This window comes from Aotus nancymaae, unplaced genomic scaffold (genome assembly GCF_030222135.1).
Source record: "Aotus nancymaae isolate 86718 unplaced genomic scaffold, 86718_ANA_hifiasm-v0.15.2.pri h1tg000053l, whole genome shotgun sequence".
NCBI classification, from domain to species: domain Eukaryota; kingdom Metazoa; phylum Chordata; class Mammalia; order Primates; family Aotidae; genus Aotus; species Aotus nancymaae.
The window spans coordinates 10,141,950-10,164,642 of NW_026988467.1; the positions used below are offsets into that span (position 1 = coordinate 10,141,950).

General features: G+C 42.1%; 1 protein-coding gene across 8 annotated transcripts; it reads right to left on the minus strand.

The window, feature by feature from the left end:
* Positions 1–796: 796 nt before the first annotated feature.
* LOC135269412 (golgin subfamily A member 6-like protein 26) lies at positions 797–22,638 on the minus strand. Of its 8 annotated transcripts, XR_010337700.1 has the most exons (9): positions 22,495–22,638; positions 21,336–21,530; positions 17,767–17,992; positions 17,587–17,684; positions 13,914–14,001; positions 10,237–10,458; positions 9,794–9,929; positions 8,305–8,933; positions 6,232–6,640 (listed from the first exon to the last, which is right to left on the minus strand). XR_010337700.1 is itself a non-coding variant. In XM_064363295.1 (8 exons), the coding sequence occupies exons 5-6, from the start codon at positions 10,432–10,434 to the stop codon at positions 9,876–9,878; spliced, it is 273 nt and encodes a 90-aa protein (XP_064219365.1). In that variant the 5' UTR covers positions 10,435–10,437; positions 13,914–14,001; positions 17,587–17,992; positions 21,336–21,530; positions 22,495–22,638; the 3' UTR covers positions 6,232–6,640; positions 8,305–8,933; positions 9,794–9,875. The 8 variants fall into 8 exon arrangements, 4 of the variants coding, with proteins under 4 accessions (XP_064219365.1, XP_064219367.1, XP_064219366.1 ...); XR_010337703.1 differs by lacking the exon at positions 6,232–6,640 and adding an exon at positions 797–848 and having other exon boundaries at positions 17,587–17,992; XR_010337702.1 differs by having other exon boundaries at positions 6,232–6,616; positions 17,587–17,992.
* Between the last annotated feature and the right edge of the window lie 55 nt (positions 22,639–22,693).

A 22,693-nucleotide genomic window follows, 5' to 3' on the forward strand; every position in this document is an offset into this window, starting at 1 on the left:
CTCCATGTATCTGTTAGGGGTTCCAGCCTTCAGAGGGAAGGAGCGTGTAAAAGAATAGTAGCTGCCATTTCCCAGGCACTGATGTCAGCCAGGCACTGTACTCAGTCTGTTGTCTACGCCATCCTTCTGACAGTTTTGGCGGTGAGCACTGTTCCACCCATTGTGCAGATGGGGAGACTGATGCTGAGCAAAGTTAAACTGCCTGCCCTAAATCTTGATTTGCACCCAAGTCTGTCTGCCTCCGAAGTCATAGCTCTTAACACTGCTCCACTGCCTCTCCCTCCCTTCCCTGCGGTAATTTTTACCTCCAAGTGAAATCTGGTAAGGACGGTGAGAAGCTTAGACAGGCAGCTGATGGGAGGGTGGTTCAGATCTAGGAAGGCTTCTTGGCAGAGGTGACACTTGAGCAAGGACTTGAATGATGAATTCAATGTGGACCACTGGGGGAAGGCAGTGACATTCCTGGTGGAATAGCAATGGGATCAAGGGGCTTTCAGATCACCCAGGGAGTGTTGCTGTGACCCAGAATCCTGGCCTTTGACCCCCTGCAACACCAACACACTAAACTGTACTCCCCACCAGGCAGGCTGAGGCACGGGCAGGATGGATGGATGCAGTTCCCAGAAAACTGCAAATGCGGCCCCTCCCCTCTCCACCTTATTCCCATCAGCTTTCTTCTTCTGAGGCCAAGAATGGGGCAGAGGCTCCCACACTCCTCACCTCCACGTGCAGACTGGGTTTTTCCCTTTGGATATGGGGTCAGTCTGAGCTGCCTCCAGTGCGAACACAAATTGGGCCTCAGAGCAGTTACCACCCCCTCGGCAAGCTGGCAGGCTTATGTTAGGGCGCTGCAAATGGAAGTTTGATTATGTCATTGATAGGAATCTTGCATATTACAGGAGCAATTCCCGCCCCTTCCAGGCCTCTCTCTTGCAAATCTCCTGCTGCGCACCCATCCTCTCCCCCACATCCTTAGTCACTCTTCCTGTTGATTCTCCTTTCCCTGTTTGCATCTCAGTCTCTCCTTCATCCCCCACCATTCCACTCTCCCCTTTGTCTCTCTCCTCTTTTCCTGTCTATGTTTCCCTCCTTCCTTCACCTCCTCTTGCTTACTTTCTCTGGACTGACAACAGCCTCTCTTCCTGGACAGATTGTCTAATTTAAATGGAGCACTCCAGAGAATGTTAATAGGAAAGGCAGCATTAATTAGCTATCGCTAGCATAATTAACTTCCTCCTCTCACTGCCTAGCATCTAACTGGATAATGAGTCTCTGTCCAGAGGGCAGGCAGGACAAGGGGCCCAGGCCATGCCAGGGATGTCGGAAAGCCTCTTCTCTTTGGACCACCCCGCTGGAGTCCTCTGGTTGCCCAGCCCTGCCCTCTCCTGCCAGGCCCTCCTGCTGCTGCGCTGAAGTCTCTGGGAGGCAGATGCCCGGCCCCTGCCCATGCCCAAAGGTTTGATGTTGCTGGAGCTGCATAGTAAGTGGCCCGAGCCTGAGAAACAGTGGCTGCAGCTGCAGCATCCCAGAGAGGGGGTGGGAAGCTACTGAGGGTTCTCCAGGAGAGCTGTGACAGGCACCTAGTCCTGGCACAGTTCCCGGGCAATGGTTGAGCATGCTACAGTCCCCAGCGGGGAGCAAAGAAATCTGCTTATGTGACAGACAATAACTAACATACTACACAGACCGCAGAGTACTTCCACCTTTGACCCCACAGTTGTACGAGGCAGCAATGGCCACTTCTATTTTATAGATGAGGACTCCGAAGTTCAGGGAGGCTCACTGCCTTGCTGATACACAGCCAGGACCCAAATCAGGGTCTGCCTGATTCCAAAGATCATGCTCTTTCCCTTGCACCCTGATACTTCCTGGAGGTACTTTACAGTTATTCATTAAATAAGAGTGGTTGCAGTGGAGTCGCAGCTTACGTTGGCCTTGAGAGTTCTAGTGTCAGAGGATGCAGTAAAAATTAGAAAATTGTGTGGTCAGATTTTTAAAAAAACATCCATCCCCCCAGGAGAAACATCCTTTCTGTCTGCAATTCTCCTTTGTTCCGTGGCCTTGGCTTTCAAGCCAAGACCCAAAAGGGAGAGGTGATGGGCAAATAACAGGAATTTTCTTTGTGTTTTTTACAGGTGGTTAAATTCAGTTGTGTTGATGCATGTCTGATTCAATTCCATTGCAGTCTAAGTATTTGGTTGTGAGTGGACAGAATTGCTACCCAGGGCTGCGCCAACTACACCACAGGGCCCCTTTCCCTCCCTGTCTCTCCAGCCTGCTGACCCTCTCCCTCTCCTGCAGGCTATGGACACAGAGGATGACCCCTTGCTGCAGGACGTGTGGCTAGAGGAGGAGCAGGAGGAAGAAGCAAAGGGTGAGGCCTTTCCGGGGGCCCAGAAGCCAGGGCCCTGATCTGGGGCAGGACGACAGTGTTAACTGCCGCTGGGCTCCTACTCCTACTGATCGCCCCTAGCTCGCTCATGACCTACTTTTTCCCCACCGAGAGGGGCGGCAAGATCTCCTATGACGGCATGGGCCAGGACCTGGCAGACATCCGGGGTGAGCGGCCGGGATGCCGGGGCGGGGCGTAGGAGCTGGTTTCATACAGCCCTTTAGGGAGATTTGGTCCGGACCCAGTCAGTCTGGAGCTGAGTGCTGGGCATGGCCAGAGGGCAAGGTGAAAAGGGCTGGGCTCAGGTGTGAGGTGAGCGTGAGAGGGAACTGAAGGAGAGATTGGAGGGATGTTTGGATGCAGACCCAGGTGAAGGCTTTTGGGGGTTCTGCTGTGGTCGGAAGTAGATAAAGCGTGGGATGGGGCTCGGATGTGAGGCTGGTTAGAGAAAGGCCAGGATGAGAGAACCTGGAATCTGGCCAGAGGAAGACAGGAGAAAGATTGGGGTTGAAGAAGACTGAGGTAGGGTTCATTTTAGGTAAGTTAGGGAGGGGCTTGAGGAAGGGTAGGGCAGGGTGAGAGAGTGGCTGTGGGGCCTGGGGTGGAGTTTTGGTAGATGTGGGCAGGGGAGAATCCTGGGAGGCAGGGCTGCAATGAGACTGGATGGCCTTGAGGGAGGAGGGTTGGTGGGAGCTGACCGGCTGAACTCTTGGGGCCTCCACCCCTGTCCTTGCAGGCTCCCTGGAGCTGGCCATGACTCACCCTGAGTTCTATTGGTACGTGGATGAGGGCCTCTCTGCAGACAATCTGAAGAGCTCCCTCCTGTGCAGTGAGATCCTGTTTGGAGCACCCTTGCCCAACTACTACTCAGTGGATGACCGCTGGGAGGAACAACGGGCTAAGTTTCAGAGCTTCGTGGTCACCTACGTGGCCATGCTGGCCAAGCAGTCTACCAGGTGGGAAGTCCAGCTGCATCCTGTGTGTGCGCGCCCATGTGTGTCCCAGGAAAGGGCTGCGTCACGACAGGGAACTGGTTTCCAGTTGCCTCTTACCCTTAAACCCTGTATCCCTTTCCCTATCATCTTTCCTTGGGAAGTCTTTCTTTCCAAATCGGGACAGAACAAGTACATCCTTGCAGTCACTCTGACACATGAAAGTCCCCTTTGCTTGATCAGTGCTAATGGTTAGTGAACATGACAGCTTTGGGCCAGGTAGGAAATCCCAGAACTCTGCCCTGGAGGTCTTGGGTATTGATTTTCTCCTGAGATGGTGCTCAAGGTCTTTCTGGAAAGAGTATCGGCCAGGGAGTAAGGAGTTTCTCCCTGTATTAGTCAGGGTTCTCAAGAGAGACAGAATCAATAGGATGGATAGAGGGATATGTGAGAGAGGATTTGTTAGGGGAATTGGCTCATGCAGTTATGGAATCTAGGTCCCAGGACACGCCATCTGCAAGGTGGAGACCTTTGGATGCTGGTAGTCTGGCTCAGTCCAAACTTGAAGGCCTCAGAACTAGGGAAACTAATGGTGTAATTCTTGGTCCGAGACCAAAGGCCTGAGAACCCCAGCTACTGAGAGGTGGAGGTGAAGCCACCCTGCCAAGCAGCCAACCTCACTTTCTGGTTGTTATCCTTGTGCCAATGATGCCAGACAAACTGTCTCTATAAATCTAAGCACGTGGAAGAAACTGAGGCAGGAACGATTACCCAGCACCTTTCTATTTCTTGAGGATACTCTTGAAGTTATTCATCGATGTTTTAATTAAAGCAGATCGTATGGCTTTTCCTCAGATGGAAATTTCTTAACGTTTAGACTTTGTTATTGTTCCTTTCAGGCTTATCTCTGGTCTTTTCCCACGCTTTTAAAGTGTAGAAATCAAAATCTGAGTATGATAATATACTTAGCGTATGACTAATTACTTTAGTACAAGGAGTTCCTGCCTGTCTGTCCAATATCAATCTTTATACATCCCAATGTCACATTGGCTTCTTTTTCCTCTCAGTGGCAGCATTTGGAGCTTTTACTTACCTTCGGGTCGTTTGACCTCTGAATATTCCAGCCTTCCCTGACAGCTGTTTCTGGGTCATGTTTTCTTTCATCTCTATAAATATTGCGACTTGGAATTGTCACTTGTAAATACTGAATCATTCCCCAATTATCCAAGTCATCCAAATATTTGATGTGCATTTCCACAAATTATGCAGTGGCCCCCTGATGGGGAATGATTTGTAGAATTAATTATATGTTTTATATCTCCATTCAGGTCACCAAAATATTGAACAGAGCAGGGCCCAGAGCAGCTAATATGGATCAACGATTGACAGAGCCGCTTGGCTTGGCACAAAGCCACTGACCTTTGCTATTCCCCAAAACAAAGCATGTTCACATGTAGGTCACAGGATTGTGGTAGGGTTGATTCACAGTATACATGTGCAGTGGTGTTCAGGAGCACGGCCATTGAGGCTGTGAAGAGATGTGCACCCATGTCAAAGAAAAAAGATCCTTACACGAAGCCACTCAATTCCCAGGCACCCAATCGTACTTGGGCTTTGTGGGCCTGAGATTTGGCAGGCTCCTGGGAATGTCTGTGTCTAAGTCTCTGCTCAGGCTTCATCAGGCTGGTGGCCATCTCCAATATGTGCCCCCCAGCATTTGTGACAAAATAAAGGAAGTGGTTTCACCAAATAAAACCACTTCTGAAGGCTGATGGTCCCACCCCTCATTTACACTGTGTGATGTTACCGTTCTGTGTAAACCCTTTCCAACTACCTTAACTCAAATGCACTTTGCCATTAGTCTTGAATGTGGGCACAGCATTATTCCTAAGCCTTAAGGGTTTCTTCTGCTTAAAAATGTCTCACTTCCGAGGCAGGTGGATCACGAGGTCAAGAGATCGAGACCATCCTGGTCAACATTGTGAAACCCCGTCTCTACTAATACAAAAAAAATTAGCTGGGCACGGTGGCGCGTGCCTGTAATCCCAGCTACTTAGGAGGCTGAGGCAGGAGAATTGCCTGAACCCAGGAGGCGGAGGTTGCAGTGAGCCGAGATCGCGCCATTGCACTCCAGCCTGGGTAACAAGAGCGAGACTCCGTCTCAAAAAAAAAAAAAAAAAAAAAAAAAAAAAAAAATGTCTCACTTGAATGAAGTTTACCTATTTCTAAAGTGCCTTCTGGATATATGTTATCTTGTTCTATTGGTTTCAGTATACCTATATTCTTCAAAAAAAAAAATATGAACCATGAATGTTAACACCAAAAAAACTGTAAGGTACATCTGATCGAATTTCCCACTTTAAAGTGAGAAAATCAAACATTGCCTAGAGATCTGATTTTTACCCAGGCTAATTTGGGTTTTCATATTTCTATCTCAAAGTGGACTTTCTTTGGCTAAGTTTAAATTGTAAATGTAAATACCTGAAAAGTCACTCAGGATCTAGCCTTTTGGTTAGTTTTGATCATGCATAAACAGCAAATATTTCTTTCCCCCAATGAAACTCCAGGGCTTCCGGTATTTGTAGTGATGGTGTGAATCCATAAGGTCTATTTTTAATTATATCTCTTATTGTTTTTTTTTTCACGTTTCCTAACTCACCTGTGGTATCGCTTCCATATAATTGGCCTTTCTGCGCGCTGGGTTCCCATTTGTCCCACAAAGGCCTATGTGCACATCTGATCGCCTGTTTGAATGGCATTGTTTTGTTTTTACCCGATTGCTTCGTATCTGTCACAATGTTAAGTCAGTTCTCAACATTAAGGAATAAGAATTAGCTTTTTGCAAATGCTCAGCATCACTAATCATTAGGGAAATGCAAATTAAAACCATAATGAGATATCACCTCGTACCTGTTAGAATGGCTTTTATTAAAAAGGTGAATGATAAGTGTTAGAGATAATGCAGAGCAAAGGGCACACACACATTGTGGACAGGTATGTAAATTAGACTCTGGATTCCTAGACAGAAGACACTCACTTTCTTCCGGTGGCAGATCAGATCTTTGCTTCTTTCTCTAAGACCAAAGAACCCTCTGTTGAGTTCAGACATCCTGGCAGGAAAGCCTCTGCTTGAATCATGAGGATTCACTACCCAATACAGGTGAGGTAAGCAGGGGCAGTTCACATCTACATATTTGCAATGGCCCAGGCTGATCTCATGGAAGCAGAAGAATCGCATGAACCCAGGAGGCAGAGGTTGCAGTGAGTCAAGATTGCACAACTGCACTCCAGCCTGGTGAACAGAGCAAGACTCGGTCTAAAATAAATAAATAAATAAATAAATGCGAGCCTGCATCTAAGTAAATAAATGCAAGCCTGCCTCTAAATCATTATACAGATAGGTAAGTAAATAAATAAATGCAAGGCTGCACACTAATACGTAAGTATATAAATAAATGTTGCAAGCCTGGGTCTAAATAAATAAATGAGTAGATGTCAGGCTGCCTCTAAATAATTAGATAGCTAGATAGATAAACACATCAATCCAAGCCTTCCCTAAAATATACAAATAAATAAGGAAATAAATATAAATACAAACATTAGCCAGGCATGGTGGCATGGACCTGTAATCCCAGCTACTCAGGAGGCTGAGACAGGAGAATCACTAGAACCTGGGAGGCAGTGGTTGTAGTGAGCCGAGAATGTGCCACTGGACTCCAGCGTCGGCAACAGAGCAAGACTCCATCTCAAAAAAACCCCAAACTTATCTGGAACCTCTCTCTCTCTTTCTAATAAATCGCTTTGCTGAAAAAAAAAAAAAAAAAAGTCACAAAATCAACTGGTCCTATCATACCTTTCCTCTGCCTTCATTTTCCTGGTACAAAGAAAACATTTTTAAAGCCCAACAATAAATTAGAAAAAAACTGAATAGTAAAAAATAAAAAGTGAAAAACAGTAAAAGGTGCTAAAGAGAAGGCAAAATGAGGAAAAGAAATGAAGAGAATATAAAATGATTCAGAGAGGCATCATACATATGACCAAAAATCAACAGGTAGAAGAAAATGTATTCGTCATGATGGCTATCGGTGGTCTCGGGGTGATATCAGCCATCCAAATTAATATATTTTCTTCAATGATATTAAATAAATATCAGTGCCCTTTTTTTCTCTCTTTTTTAAATTGCATTTTAGGCTTTGTGGTACATGTGAAGAACATGTAAAATTGCTGCATAGGTACACACATGGCAGTGTGATTTGCTGCCTTCCTCCCCATCACCTATATCTGGCATTTCTCCCCATGCTATCTCTCCCCAACTCCCCACCCCCTGCTGTCCCTCCCCTATTTCCCCCCAACAGACCACAGTGTGTGATGCTCCCCTTCCTCTGTCTATGTGTTATCAGTGCCCTTTATACCCCGACTTTTCTTTTTTTTTTTGAGACAGAGTGTCTTTCTGTCGCCAGGCTGGAGCGCAGTGGCACGATCTTGTCTCACTGTAACCTCCGCCTCCTGGGTCCAAGTGATTCTCTTGCCTCAGCCTTCCGAGTAGCTGGGACTACAGGCGCACACTACCATGCCCTGCGAATTTTTGTTTTTTTCAGTAGAGACAGGGTGTAGCCTTACTTTTATAACAGAACAGCCTTTAACAGGACATGGATCACAAAAGGAAAGGAACATACATTGAGTGCTGACTATATGCAAGGCATTGTTTTAGACACCAAAGCTGTCTTCTCATTTAATCTCTGCAATCGCTGTGTGAAACAGGCACTATTCCTGACTTAAGATTTTGACACTGAGGCGCAGAGCAATCCATAAAACAAATGACAACGTGGGTAGCCCCAGGAATTGTCCTTGTTTTTTATCCCCTGTTCAGTATCATAAGCATCTACACCTCAGGAAGAAGAAAAGGCATAAAAAGAATACAATAGTAAAAGAAATAAAAATTTCAACAAAGAATAAAAGGAAAAATAGCCATTCTCTTACCTCTCTGGATGGGCATGGAACTTCACCAGACTGCTAGAGAGCCATCTCTTTGCTTCTAAGTCCTCACTGAGCTGATTCTGTTCATCCACTAGTCCTTCTAGCATCAGCAGCAACTGAGAAAAGGAGAGAGAAGAAGCAATACACAAATGGAGCAGTGAGACATGAAGCCACAGTTCATCCTGGGAAACCAGAAAATGCATTAGCACGTACTATGACTTAAAAAGCCCGCTACCTTAGTACTTAAGCTTTTGATAGTATTCTACAGTTTTCCCAAGAAGCAAGAAAATGCATTAGCATGTACTATGACTTAAAAAGTCCGCTATCTTAGTACTTAAGCTTTTGATAGTATTGTATAGTTTTCAAATCAATGTCATATTCACTATTTTTTTAATCTTTAAAACCCTGTAAGGTGCAATTCAAACATGGGAGCAAAAAGGAGAAAAAGGAGAGAGAACCTAGAAGCACAGGAAAGCAGCTAAGAGAAAGGAGTAAGAGGGAAACGGGACAGGCAAGAGGGAAACATAAATAATAGGAGTTACCAGTATTCTTCATTCATTCAATAAATATTTATTGAGCACCTTCTATGGGAAAGACTCCGTTCCAGGTTCTAAGGGAAAGCCTACTATCTACTAGAGGAAAAAGACATTCATTAATCATAGAGGTGTGCCATTGTGAGTGTAATAGTGCTATAAAGATAACGAGCTACGATCATGTATAACCAACAGAGAGCTGTTTAAGGTAGAGTTGAAAGCCAGAATGGAATGGGGTGAGTAGTTAGTGAGAGAGATGGCTAATGGAGACAGGGAGTACAGGCAAATAAGTCTGTTGCAAAAGAAAGGTTAAACGGGGCTGTAGCTACAAAGAAAGCTGGGGCAAAGGCAGGGGTTTCTTTCTTTTTTTAAACTGGGAGAGATGTGAACATGGTTAAATGCAGATAGAGGAGAAAGATTCAGTTGAGAGGGAGATGACTTATGTATGAGTGTGAGGGATAACTATTGGTATGTGTCCAAAAGAACTGCTGCTCTTTACAGAACCACATGTCAGAAAGAGGCATCTATAGCTGCTATCGATCAAAGTAGGAAACTTTAGAGCAGTTTCCCGATGAAATACCATTTATGAAAAACCAACACCACGGTTTATTTCACAGTAGAAAAACAAGGTTTGTGCCGGGTGTGGTGGTATGCACCTGCAGCTCCAGCTACTCAGGAGGCTGAGGCAGGAAGATGCCTTGAGCCCCAGAGTTTGAGGCTGCAGTGAGCCATGGTCGTACCACTGCGCTCGAGCTTGGGTGACACAGTGAGACTCCATACATACATAAATATATATATATATAAATGTATGTATATATATATATGTATAAATGTGTGTGTGTGTGTGTGTGTGTGTATATATATATATGGGGGGGGGAGAGAGAGAGAGAGAGAGAGAGAGAGAGAGAGAGAGAGACAGACAGACATTGAGAGAGTGACTCTATATTCCAATGACTTACCTGTCATCTTTGGTTTCCTGAAATTTCTTGACCCTGGGATTCTACTGAAGCAACTTTTTGCAAAGAAGTAATACTTTCTGGGTCAGGCGTTCCACACCTGGTATGTCTTCAGGATAACCAGTTGTATGTGGAGGTCCTAGAAGTAGAAGAGTAAGTGTAAACATGAAAATAGTAATAAAAGCATTATTCAGTTGAGGAGCAGAGGAACAAATATTCTTCAGACAGTCTGCCTATACTTTCAAGTCAGATACTGATAAGCACTGGGCAAGGGATTCAATGTGTGCATAGTATCCGAAGATGCCCTACAGGTAATCTGAGATGTGAACATTTCCAATGATCTGTAAAAAGTTTTGAAGGACCTTTATGAGGTCTTCTTTAATCTGTATTTTCCTGGTCAGAGGCTCCATATCAACAGCCTGCACCTGCAGCTCTTCTCCCCGCACCTGCAGCTCTTCTTCCCGCACCTGCGGCTCTTCTCCCCGCACCTGCGGCTCTTCTCCCCGCACCTGCAGCTCTTCTCCCCGCACCTGCAGCTCTTCTCCCCGCACCTGCGGCTCTTCTCCCCGCACCTGCGGCTCTTCTTCCCGCACCTGCAGCTCTTCTTCCCACACCTGCAGCTCTTCTTCTTGCACAGCCATCATGGACTGTAGAGCACAAAATTCCAACTGTGAATAGAGGAAACAATATCTGCCATGTTTACATTTTAACACGGAGGCAAATGCTTTTGCATATCATATCACTATCAGCCAGTAATGCAAGGGAAAACGAGACAAGACTAGGGTTCTACAGGATCAAATAAAAAATCCATGTAGTATGGTAACAAAGGATGTTTTATGGGAAGATGTAATAGTTCTTTTTAATAATGTCTTCCACCTTAACTGGCACCATAAAACACACCAAATTTGTTTAACAAGCTTATTATGTGACTGAAAAAGAATGGTGACCATTAGCAGAAGCAAAAAGAGATGAAGTTTTTATGTAAGTACTTCAGCTAATAGAGGAAAAAATGATAGCATTAGGATATCTCCATTTTTCAACCCTTAATGAATTAATGGATTAGGCATCAAACCACAAAAGCTGCTAACATCACAAGAGATCACCAAACATTACATGCCCCCAGATGGAAGAACATGCCACCACCTCTGAAGGAATCCTGCCAAAAGCTAGCGCTACATGCCCTGAACTTTCAGTGTTCTCAACAGAAAATGACAAATACTTGGTTATGACAAAGTTCATTGAAACTCATCATAGGCTGGGCGCCATGGCTCACACCTGTAATCCCAGAACTTTGGGAAGACCAGGCGGGTGGATCATGAGGTCAGGAGTTCGAGAGCAGCCTGACCCAGATGGTGAAACCGGTCTCTACTAAAAATACAAAGATTAGCCAGGCATGGTGGTGAATGCCAGCAATGCCAGCTACTCAGAAGGCTGAGGCAGGAGAATTGCTTGAACCTGGGAGGTGGAGGTTGCAGTGAGTGGAGATCATGCCATTGCACTCTAGCCTGGGTGACAGAGCAAGACTCTGTCTCAAAAAAAAAAAAAAATCATGATCATAACCATATCTGCTAACATTTACTATGTCACCGGCTCTCTAACAAATACTTTGTATAGAGTTAATTCTTTTAACAAACCTAGTGCTCTGCTTCCTGCCTACTTTTCCCACTTTAGTATCTGCCATTTTACTCCTCACTCATGACTCTGTAGGTACACTAGACTTTTTCTGTTCTAGGAACACCAGATGTTCTCTTAACTCAAGGCCTTTACAACTACTACCCCCTTTGCCTGAAATATCTTTCCCAGGGCTGTCTCTTTCTGATCCTCAGGTCCCAGCTTATGTGTCATCTGCTCAGAGAAGCCTTCTTTGACCACCCTATTTAAGATGGTCTCCATCCATGTTACTTTCTATCATTTCCCTCATATCACTTACTATCATAATTCTATCTGTTTATTGTCTGTATCTCCCCAGTGGAAATTAACTACATAGAGACAGAGACCTTGCGGATTCCATTCACTACCTCATCCCCAGCACAAACCGAAGCTGAGAGAAGGTTCCCATACAGCTAATGAATGAAGGAGTGAATCCTCACAACAATCCTATGAGATAACTCCTCTTTGATTTAAACATAAGGTGACTTCTACTCTTCAACTTACAGACAAGGTGATTGAGTCTGAGAGAAACTAACAAACTTGTTCAAAAATCACAGGGCTACCTAGTAAGTGGTAAATCTAGAATGTGAACTCAAGGAAGCTGACTCAGAGCCACTAGGCTATCACGTCTTCTCAGCAGATGCCGCGTATTCACACAGTCTTTATGGTAAGGGCAAGTTATTTTACAGAAACCCTCTAAAGCTAGTTAGCAATAGTTAAGTATCAGCCCCTCAAAATACCCATTCATAGGCATTAGAATTTCATGATCCTGAAAACAGGATAGAACCAAAAAGTCACATTACTCTGGATTTGGTATATGTGAGAAAAACAGGAAGAGCATGTGGAAACTAAAATACCTGACATGAATAATCAGATAATGGCTAAGGTAGAGCCTCAAAAAGGAAAAGAGACTAGGGGATTTAAAAAACTGGTATTTCTTGAATGCCACACATTCTCGTATCCTAAAAACTAACTGAGTCAAAAACATGAGTCTGTTTGTAAGCAGAAATATGGTAATAAAATCAAAAGATAAAATGTTAATTCCATCACAAACACAAACACAGGTTCCATATTATACATCTAGCTATGGCAAAAGGTAGAAAAAAAATCTAAGGAGCTACTTAGACTAGCTAGCTAAAGTTAATTTAGGAAGCCACGACACCGACTGATCTTCTAAAAGAGATGCCAGAGTAACAAACAAGCTTTTAGTTGTAGTCTGTAACTCTGCGCTGTGGTCCTCATATTTCCTCAACATCACAGCTGAATATGTAACTAGCTGTGTATATATTTAGGAAATACATATTTCCTGTCTATATTTAATTCTTCTAACAAACCTAGTGATCTGGTTCCCGCCTGCTTTTCCAACTTGAATATCGGCCATCTTAGTCCTCACTCGTGACTCTGTAGGTACATCAGACTTTTTCTGTTCTAGGAACAGAAAAAGAAAATATATATAGGAAAGGCAGGGGGGTGCGAATCTCTAAGGCTGAAAGGCCCCTTCTAAAAGAACTGATGAAACGTCTACGCTCAAGGGAGTTAAAGCATAAGATGGGAAAAATGAATCTTAGGAATTATGTGAAGTCACAAACGACAGGAGTTTGAATCAAAGCTGTGGCATTTATTAGTTACATGACTATTCTCCACTCTCGTTCTATAAGAGAAATCAGTGTTTCAGCTTCTTCATCTATAATAATGGGGCCGACAACATTTACTTCGTGTAGAGTTGTAAGCGTTCGTGCTAATTTAAATACCTAGCACAGTACATTGCATATGAATACTCAATAAACATTGACTATACTCAAGTTTCTCGTTTCATGTTTCTAAAACTAATTTCATGGGTCTAATGTCATAACTCTAAGCAGCAATCACACAATACTTCCTATTTACACTAGTTATTTACTATTATTATTATTTTTGGAGGCGGAGTTTTGCTCCTTTCCTAGGCTGGGGTCTGATGGCACAATCTCAGTTCACTGCAACCTCTGCCTCTCAGGTTCAAGTGATTCTCCTGCCTCAGCCTCCCGAGCAGCTGGGATTACAAGCACCTGAAATCATACCCGGCTAATTTTTCTATTTTCAGTAGAGATGGGATTTCGCCATATTGGCCAGGCTGGTCTCCAACTCCTGACCTCAAGTGATCAGCCTGCCTCAGCCTCACAAAGTGCCAGGATCACAGGCGTGAGCCACCACACCCGGCCTTTACAGTTGTTTTATTCCAATTAGCAATGGGGAGTGAGAGTTGTGTTTTTCCAGCACTTAGTAAGTTTTAATGGTCCCAATATGAAAACAGGAGCATCTTGTTGAGATAATGTATATAAAAAATAACTTATATTTTTCCCCAAAAAGAAAAAAGTCATACCTGGTATTTGGACTCAGATACTCTACTTGGAGAATTATACGCTTTTGAATATAAACTATTTTGAAAGAAAAAATCATAGGGATTTTAAAATTAAGACTTGACTAGAACACTCACCTGACTTTCTCTTTTTTAGCCATGAGTTCAAGTTCCTCTTTGGCATTACTCAGTTCTTTTTCCAGCCCTGCCACTGTGTTCAGGTCTCCTAAAATGAAAATAGAGTGCTAGTTTTAATTGCTATGAACATAATGTGATATCAGCTGCCTCCTTTGAGGAATTTACTGAGGACACATTCCAATAATAAGAAAAAAATAAAACATACATGCAGGTTGTTCTTTGTAGGATTATTTCTAAGAGCTAAATACCACAGTCATCCTGCATTCTATAAAGAAAAGACTGAATAAAGTATAGTATATTCACAGATGGAACTATATACTGATGTAAAAAAGGAATAAGGACGATCTTTTATCAACTTATATGGAGTCATTTAGAAATCCTGAGACTATGTTAACGAAAACAAGCTACATGCTTAAGAATACATCTAAGGTAGTAGGTTTTAGATTAGGAAAAGGGGGAATAAGAATATACATATATACATTACATAGACACAGATGATTCATTTGCCGATTTTTGCAAAAAGATACACAGAAAGAATAACCCAGAAATGAAACTGATTACCTTCAGGCGATGAGTGGAAACAGGAGAGAGGGGATAGGAAAAGAGATGGGACATCTGAGTATATCATTTTATATACTGGATTTTGAACTGTGTTAATGTTTAATTCTTAATATGTAAGTCAGCTTGTCAATTAATGGGAGATAAAAAACCTAAAATTCAATCCTAATATAAACAAATGAATCTATATAGGAAATAGATAATAAAACCACCCAGAAGACAAAACAAATTAATCCAAATAACTTTTGAACTCACTAACTGAACACTGTCAGTGCAAAATACCCTAAGGATAAAAAGAATTACAAAAATATCTTAAGGATAAAAAGAATTACAAAAATATCTTAAGGATAAAAAGAATTACAAAAAAAAAGGGTAAACATTACAGAATACATTTATTGTTGATAGTGGTATTTATGTAGTAATTCAGAAACTACTTTTGCATAGTATACTGTTCTGCAAATGTGTAAATATTTTGAAATATAGTGACGTTATCAGTAACCAGGGCTCTCAAGGAGATACAAATATGAAATGAAGGAAAAAAGAACCTATATTGTTAAATTAGAATGACAGAAGTCAGTATCAAATCTTCATATGTACACAAATACATACATACATACTTAAAAATATTCACTGCTACCTCTGCTCACTTAAAAGGGCCTAGAAGCAAAAGGTATTCATGTGGCAATGAAGACATCTTGTGCCCAGATCACAGTTTGTCAATGCCATTACCCACCAAAAGGAACCAGGGAGCTCTTTAGGATAACGGCTCATTCTGGGACTGAGGCAGGTAAAGTAAAAGGTAATCATAGAACGTCTTATTGTGCCAGAAACTATGAAAGGACAAAAAACAAAGAAATCAAAAAAACCGAAGGGGATATGGCAAAGGGTCAGAGAAATAGCTTGATGCGGTTCCCACTGACCGAATCTGGGTTAATTTGAGGAGTAAAGGAAATAATGACCGAAATCAATAATATAATGATTTTTGAAAATCCATATTGATAAAAACAAATGGAGTACAGAGATGGGGAAAGGACAGCTCTTCTTTATAAAATAATATTCACAAAGAAATAAAGAAGAAATTTTACAAACAGAAAATCTTAATTTATTTTTTTGAGACTGAGTCTCATCTGTCATCAAGGCTGGTGTGCAGTGGGGCGATCTTTCTGCCACCCGGATACAAGTGGTTCTCCTGCCTCAGCCTCCTGCGTAGCTGGGATTACAGGCATGTGCCACCATGCCCGACTAATTTTTGTATTTTTAGTAGAGACGGAGTTTCATCATATTGGCCTCGAACTCCTGAGCTCAAGTAATCCACTCTCCTGGGCCTCCCAAAGTGCTGGCATTAAAGGCATGAGCCACCGTGCCCAGCCCTGAAACATCACTATTTTTAAGCTACCAATGTAAGAGTTGGTTCAAGCAAGGCTCAAATGATACTACAGCCACTGAGTGAATGATTGTTGGAAAACAGAACTGTCAACATCTCAAATTCAGCCAGCAGATGACTTACATATAAAGAGGAAAATGCACCTTTTACAGTGGAGAGATTTGGCAGCTACAACCTTAACCAAATGACTAAATTTCGTATCACCAAGGATGATACAAACTGATTATCATGCACTGATGTGATGCACTAAGAAAGATGTCATCCAGGCTCACACCTGTAATCCCAGCACTTTGGGAGGCTGAGGCAGGTGGATCATTGGAGGCTAGGAGTTCTAGACCAGCCTGGCCAACACAGTGAAACCCCATCTCTAAAAAAACAAAACAAAACAAACAAACTAGCCAAGCATGGTGACGCATGCCTGTAGTTCTAGCTCCACTTTGGGAGGCTGAGGTGGGAAGATCGCTTGAACCCGGGAAGCAGAGGCTGCAGTGAGCTGAGATGGCACCACTGCAATCCAGCCCGGGCAATGACAGATTCTGTCTCAAAAAAAAGAGAAGAAAAGAAACAGGGCGGGGAGGGGAGGGGAGGGGAGGGGAAGGGATAACTCATCCATATGGTATTCCTGCCAAAAATGTTTAACTGGAATATAACCACAAGAAAACAATCATGGCTAAATTGAGGAATATTCACAGTCCTGAATTCTTCAAAAATGCCAGTCTCACTAAAAACAAATAAAAGCTAAACAACTGTTCTAGATTAGAGACTAAGAGACATGACAACTAAGCACAATGCATAAGCCCTGGGTTCTAGGGAACCAAGGTAGCTATACAGAACATTATTGGGACAACAGGAACTCTGAATGTGGACTGCGTATTAGATACTAAGCCTATATCAGGGTTAAATTTTCTGAGTATGATAATTATATTGTAGCTATGTAGGAGAATGCCCTTGTTCTTAGGAAATACTGACGTATGCAGCATAAAGTGTCATGATTTCTGTAAGAAATTCTCCAATGGTTCAGAAAATACATTACACCCACATATATGTGTGTGTACATACAAAGAAATAAGGCAAATGTGGCAGAACGTTAATAACTGGTCTGAATAAAAATGTATATGAGTCTTCACTATACTATTCTTGCCCCTTTTCTGTAGGTTTGAAGTTTCCAAAATACAAAATTTAGAGAAAAGTACACTTTTTAAAAAAGGCAAATAAAGAATAAATAAAACAAATCCAACATTATTTTACTCTTTGATTCGTATAAAGTTTTCAAACTAGAGAATGACTACTCGTAAGACTTTTCTAAACCATCCCCTGAATGGGGCTAGGCTTGGCAAATAACTCAATGTACACTGCCTACCCTACCTAACAGTTTCATGTAGGTGATGTCAAGTCACAGCGAGTGGCCCCAGACTTGAAAGATACCCGGGAAAAGCTGTCAGCACATGGCCTTGCTGTGCAGGATTGGAACCACTACCTCCTGCATTTCTGAATCCCTGCAAAACTATCTGAAAAGGAGAATAAGGACAGACTTTCTCTGGGCCAAATTGTGATCCCAAAGCAATAACCTCAACTCAACATAAGGTAAGGACAGTTCTTCAGCCTTTCAGAAGAATTCCAAACTTATTTTTTCCATTAAGGTAGGAACAGAAAAAGAGTCTTAGCCAAACCTATTAATACAAAGATTAACAGAAAACAAAATCCCTGAATGAAATGAAATTTCATACTCACCTAATGCCGATCTGGGTATGCTGGCATCTTCTTTGGCAGTCAAAAAAGTACTATCATCTATGGAAGGTATCTGCACTGGACCCTAAAAAACTGGGGGACTTAGGAAGATGCAGGAACTATGATCACAATGACAGCACTGAGAATATTCTCACAATTTTGTATTAAAATTATCAAACTTACACCTCAAATGTAAAAAGGAAACATATTCGGCATGAATTATCTAAGTCTATACTTCTTATAGATCAGTCTGTTCTCCAAGAGGGGGGCCAAAGGAGGGAACTTCAGCTCGTGGGTTAGAGATGGGTGTTTGGGACATCATGGAGTCTCTCCCTCCCAAATACTGGCGCAGGGCCTGTAATTCTAAATTTCTTTCCATTAAGGCTTCCACCATCTTCTCTGCAGCAACCTAGTAAGAGGAAATCACAAATAACATTAGAAAGATATTCTAGTAAAACAAAATTTTTGTTCTGCTATTATTTCTCTTTTCTTTTTTTTTTCTTTTTTTTTTTTTTTTTTTAATAAAGATGGGGTTTCACCATGATGGCCAGGCTGGTCTTCAACCCTTGACCTCAGGTGATTCACCCACTTCGGCCTCCCAAAGTGCTAGGATAAGCCACCCCACCCGGCCCTGGTATTATTTCTTCAAAGTCAACCATTTGTAAACAACAAGCAAACAAACAAACAAAACAGTGGGTTCTTAGGAAATCGTTTTCCTGCTTTCAGTTTACAGGGAAAAACCCAGTTAAAGTGAATGGAAAAAATGTCTCACAGGCAGAACATTGGAGAAAAAACTGAATTTAACACATTTGTAACAGATAAGAAAAAGAGAATCTGAAATAGGTTCTGCTAGAACTATCAGGCTCAGGTGTTAAGATTCTGGAATTAAGATAACAGTTGTCTTTATTCTTGGACAGCTGTTTCTTCGGACTGGATTGCTCTTCAAACATTTGTGTGGTTTGCTCACTTCAAGTCTTTGCCAAGTGACACCTTAACAGGTTGGCTTTCCCTGCACATCCTATCCACAAAAGCAATCTCATTGGCCAAAGGGTAAAAGCTTTCAGGTACACAATGAATATGTTTTGGGAATCCAATGTATAGCATGGTGACTTTAGTTAATAATACTGCATTATTTACTTGAGTGAGTCATTCTATGTTATTTACTTGAAATTTGCTAAGAGAGTAGATCTTTAGTGTCCTCACCACACATGCATAAAATGCGTAGTGATGAATGTGTTAATTTGATGGTGGTAATCATTTCACAATGTATACGTATATCAAAACATCATGTTGCACACCTTGAATATAGACAATATTTGCAATTATACCTCAATAAAGCTGGGAAAAAAAACTTTAAAGAACCCAGCAATCTCTTCTCTATCCCCAATATCCCTTACTGTGCTGAATTTGTTTTTCAATGCACTTATCATTATCTGATATACAGCTCTCTCTGCTTCCCCTACATGGAATGTAAGTTTCCTAAAGGCATCTTGGTGCTGAATCTCAAGCACCCAGTACGGTGTCTGGCACATCATAGGCACTCACTACACATTTACTGAATGAAACAATTACACACATAAACATTTTTATCAGACCACATGATCAGGGGAATCTCAATCTCAAAATCACCAAACTCAGTTTCATTTCAAATCCCAGTTTTCTAAGACAGATAATGACACAATAAGGGAAAGATCTAGAACTTTTGTAAATGCACAGAAAGTCCGCATTTAAACAGAAAATCTGGAAATAATAAACTGATATTAAAATGACTGAGGGTAGAAGATGAAGAATCGTAACACCAACTGTCTCTGAGGAACAGTACTACTGTTTTAAGTGAGAAGCTGAGCTCTTGTCACGATTTCAAAGAGAAATACGAGAAAAAACACTGCCATTTTTCAGTAAGTAAAATTTGGGCTCTTGGGAGATTTCGATGGAACCATTTTGGAGGTATCCGTGTATTATCAAAGTACCTTAATAAAAGTATCTGTGAAAACTGTGGGGAGAAAACATAATAAATAGCATACAAGATATATACTGCGCCCCATCTGCCTTGGAACTCCTTTTCTAGTAGTATTTAAGAGTTTTTAGCAGTGCTCCTCCAATGCAGTCCATCAGCCAGCAGCATCACGATCACCTGGAAACTTGTTAGAAATGCAAATTCTTAAGTCCCACCTATATCTCCTAATGTCTATCTCTGAAGTTGAGCTCCACAATCTACGTCTTGAAAAAGCTATTCAGGTGATTTCTTTTACATGTTAAATTACACGAGCAGATCTAGAAGAATACAACCATTAATCTTCTTGAGTTGAAAAATCTCCTGTAAATTCTATCATCTTCATTATTTGATTACCCGCAGGGCATAATTTTTTTTCTGAGGTATAATAAAGACGAATTCTACCAAATCACGAACAGGTTAAAAAGAAAACTTAAAGATGCTAGCCTCTTGCCAGACTTAAATAATTTAGAATAATTTTGTTAGGTCTATTTGAGGAACAATTTCTGAAGCACACAGCAGGACTTTTCTAACAAGATGTGTATTTACTTCAGTGGGGCTAACAACCAGAGGAGTGGAGTATAATCCCTTTACAAGATAAGGAAATGAAAGAAAATATTATGGGGTGAAATAACATAGGCAAGAAAGAGTCTGTCTTCCTCTAAAAACTGACTAGGTGGGATTCTGAGCTACTGGTCTTTGAAACGCAGCACAAGTCAACTAAGAGTCTTTACATTTGAGGAGAAAACACATAGAAATGAGAAAAGTTAAGAATTTACCCCTGGCCAGGGCTTGGTGGCTCACGCTTGTAATCTCAGCACTTTGGGAGGCCGAGGTGAGTGGATCACTTGAGGCCAAGAATTGGAAACCAGCATGGCCAAATGGTGAAACCTCATCTCTACTAAAAACACAAAAATTAGCTGGGCATGGTGGTGCATGCCTGTAATCCCACCTACTTCGGAGGCTGAGGCAGGAGAATCGATTGAACCCGGGAGGCCCAGGTTGCAGTGAGCTGAGATCACACCACTGCACTCCAGCCGGGGTGACAGAGGGAGATGCCACCTCAAAAACAAAAAAATTTACTTCTGAAATACTGTGAAAGTACTATACCGCATACTGTAATGAGATTATTCATTCTCTCATCATGACCTTGGAAAAATGCAATCTTTTTTTCCTCTTAAGATAACTCAGATTTAACAAAAACTAAGAGTAAACATGTTGAGTGTAAGTTTTCCCATACCTTCACTGAAAATGCAATGTTATCACTCTAGTCTTAATAATTTGGAATCAAAATCAAAACACTCCACAACCTCTACTCCTTTCTCTCAAAATGATCAGATTATTAAGGAAAAGAAAACGTATGTAATGAAGCTAACGGATACATGTATTGTTTAGGCAGCCTTCCAAATGTAAAATTTGCAAAACAATTTTTCATACTTTGATGATCAATATAAAACTGTGGTCTAAGGCCAGGCACAGTGGCTCACACCTACAATTCCAGCACTTTGGGAAGCTAAGGTAGGATGACTGCTTGAGCCCAGGACTTCAAGACCAGCCTGCATAAACAGAGACCCCCATCTCTAAATAGATAAGTAAAGAAATAAAACTGTGGCCTAGGAAATAAATTGAAGGAAAGAAACTAACAGAGTTGACCGTAAAATATATAAACATACACACATCTACAGTCTGCAAATGCTTCCTATTTGCAGACTATAAATGCACTATGTGATACTTTTCTGCTAAGCGCATTAGTCCTTACTTGGCTTTCCTGCTCCCTGGAGTTCACAGACTGAAGCAGGCCTTGAATCTCCATTTCATGTTCCACCACTTGCTTGTTTCGATCACTCAGAAGGTCCTGCAGCATCCTTTCCTTTCGCTGTAGACGCTGGCACAGCTCCTCCGCTACCTCACTCCACCCTGGTCCAAGTTTGCAGAGCAATGTTGCACTGAGATCCTAATACAGAAGGGACACTGTAAGTTTCTGGGGGAAAGAACCGCCTCTAGTAAATAGCAAAGGGCTTAAAAGACTCTATCACAGAAGGAGGAGCTGTGAGATACTTGAAAGTAAGTATCATGTTTTATTCATTTTTGTTTTACCAGGCCCAGAACACAGAAGTCTCTAAATACATGTCCCAGGAATGAACACTAACAATAGAGAAAACTATCTCTAGTGGCCACTTACGTACCTATTGCGTTCTGAAACAAGTCTTTATCCTATTTGTTCAGGGCATGTAACAATTAATGTTAGATGAGGATAAATGGTCACTCAGTTCATTTACTTATTTTCTCCCCAGTGTAACCTTAGAGAGGGAAGCACAAAACGATAAGCTGAAAGGAGTACTAAACACTGTATTTGCTATCATAGTGATGGTTTCAATTTCTGCACTACCCAAAGGTACACGGTGAAGGAAACGGAGGAGCCATACTGCCTAGGTTACTGGATCTGCTACGTATTAGCTATGTTAGCTTGGACAGGGTACTTAGCTTCAGAAGGCTGTCTCCTCCTCTATAAAACAGGGATAATAGTATGTGCCTCATGGACTTGTGTGTAGAAAACACAATATAATACTTGCACCCTGGCAATGTTTCAGTAAAAGTAAGAAAGAGCGAGAGAGAAGGAGAGAGAAAATGTGTATTTATGTATGAACAAGAATTGGAAATAAATCAGAAGTATGTGAACAGAAACCAATATTCACTGGCTCGCCTCACAAAGTTCATATCACAAAAGAAAGTAGAAATGCTAAAGTCTCTCCCTTTCGAATCTACAATGATGGAACTAATGACCGCTGTTTTTGGTTTTCTCCCCATATGTAAAGCAGAATCCCCGGTTTTCAGAAAACGATGGAACGGGGTCCTGCTTCAGGCTTCGAATACAAGTGGGAGAGGAACACCAAGTCAGAGAGAGGTTTTGCTCTTACCTGCATAGTAGCTTCATGGGAGGAGAGCAGTCTCTGGAAGTCGTGATCTCGCTCTCTCACAGCAAGACCAAACCGACGCAGTTCTTTTTCTTTCTCTTCCAGAGCAAAGAATTTTTCCTCTATAGACCACTGCAAGGAAAAGAAGACGCGTCCCATGCGCCAATGGCGTCGGCGGCGTCTGCGGTGCGTCGGCGGCGTC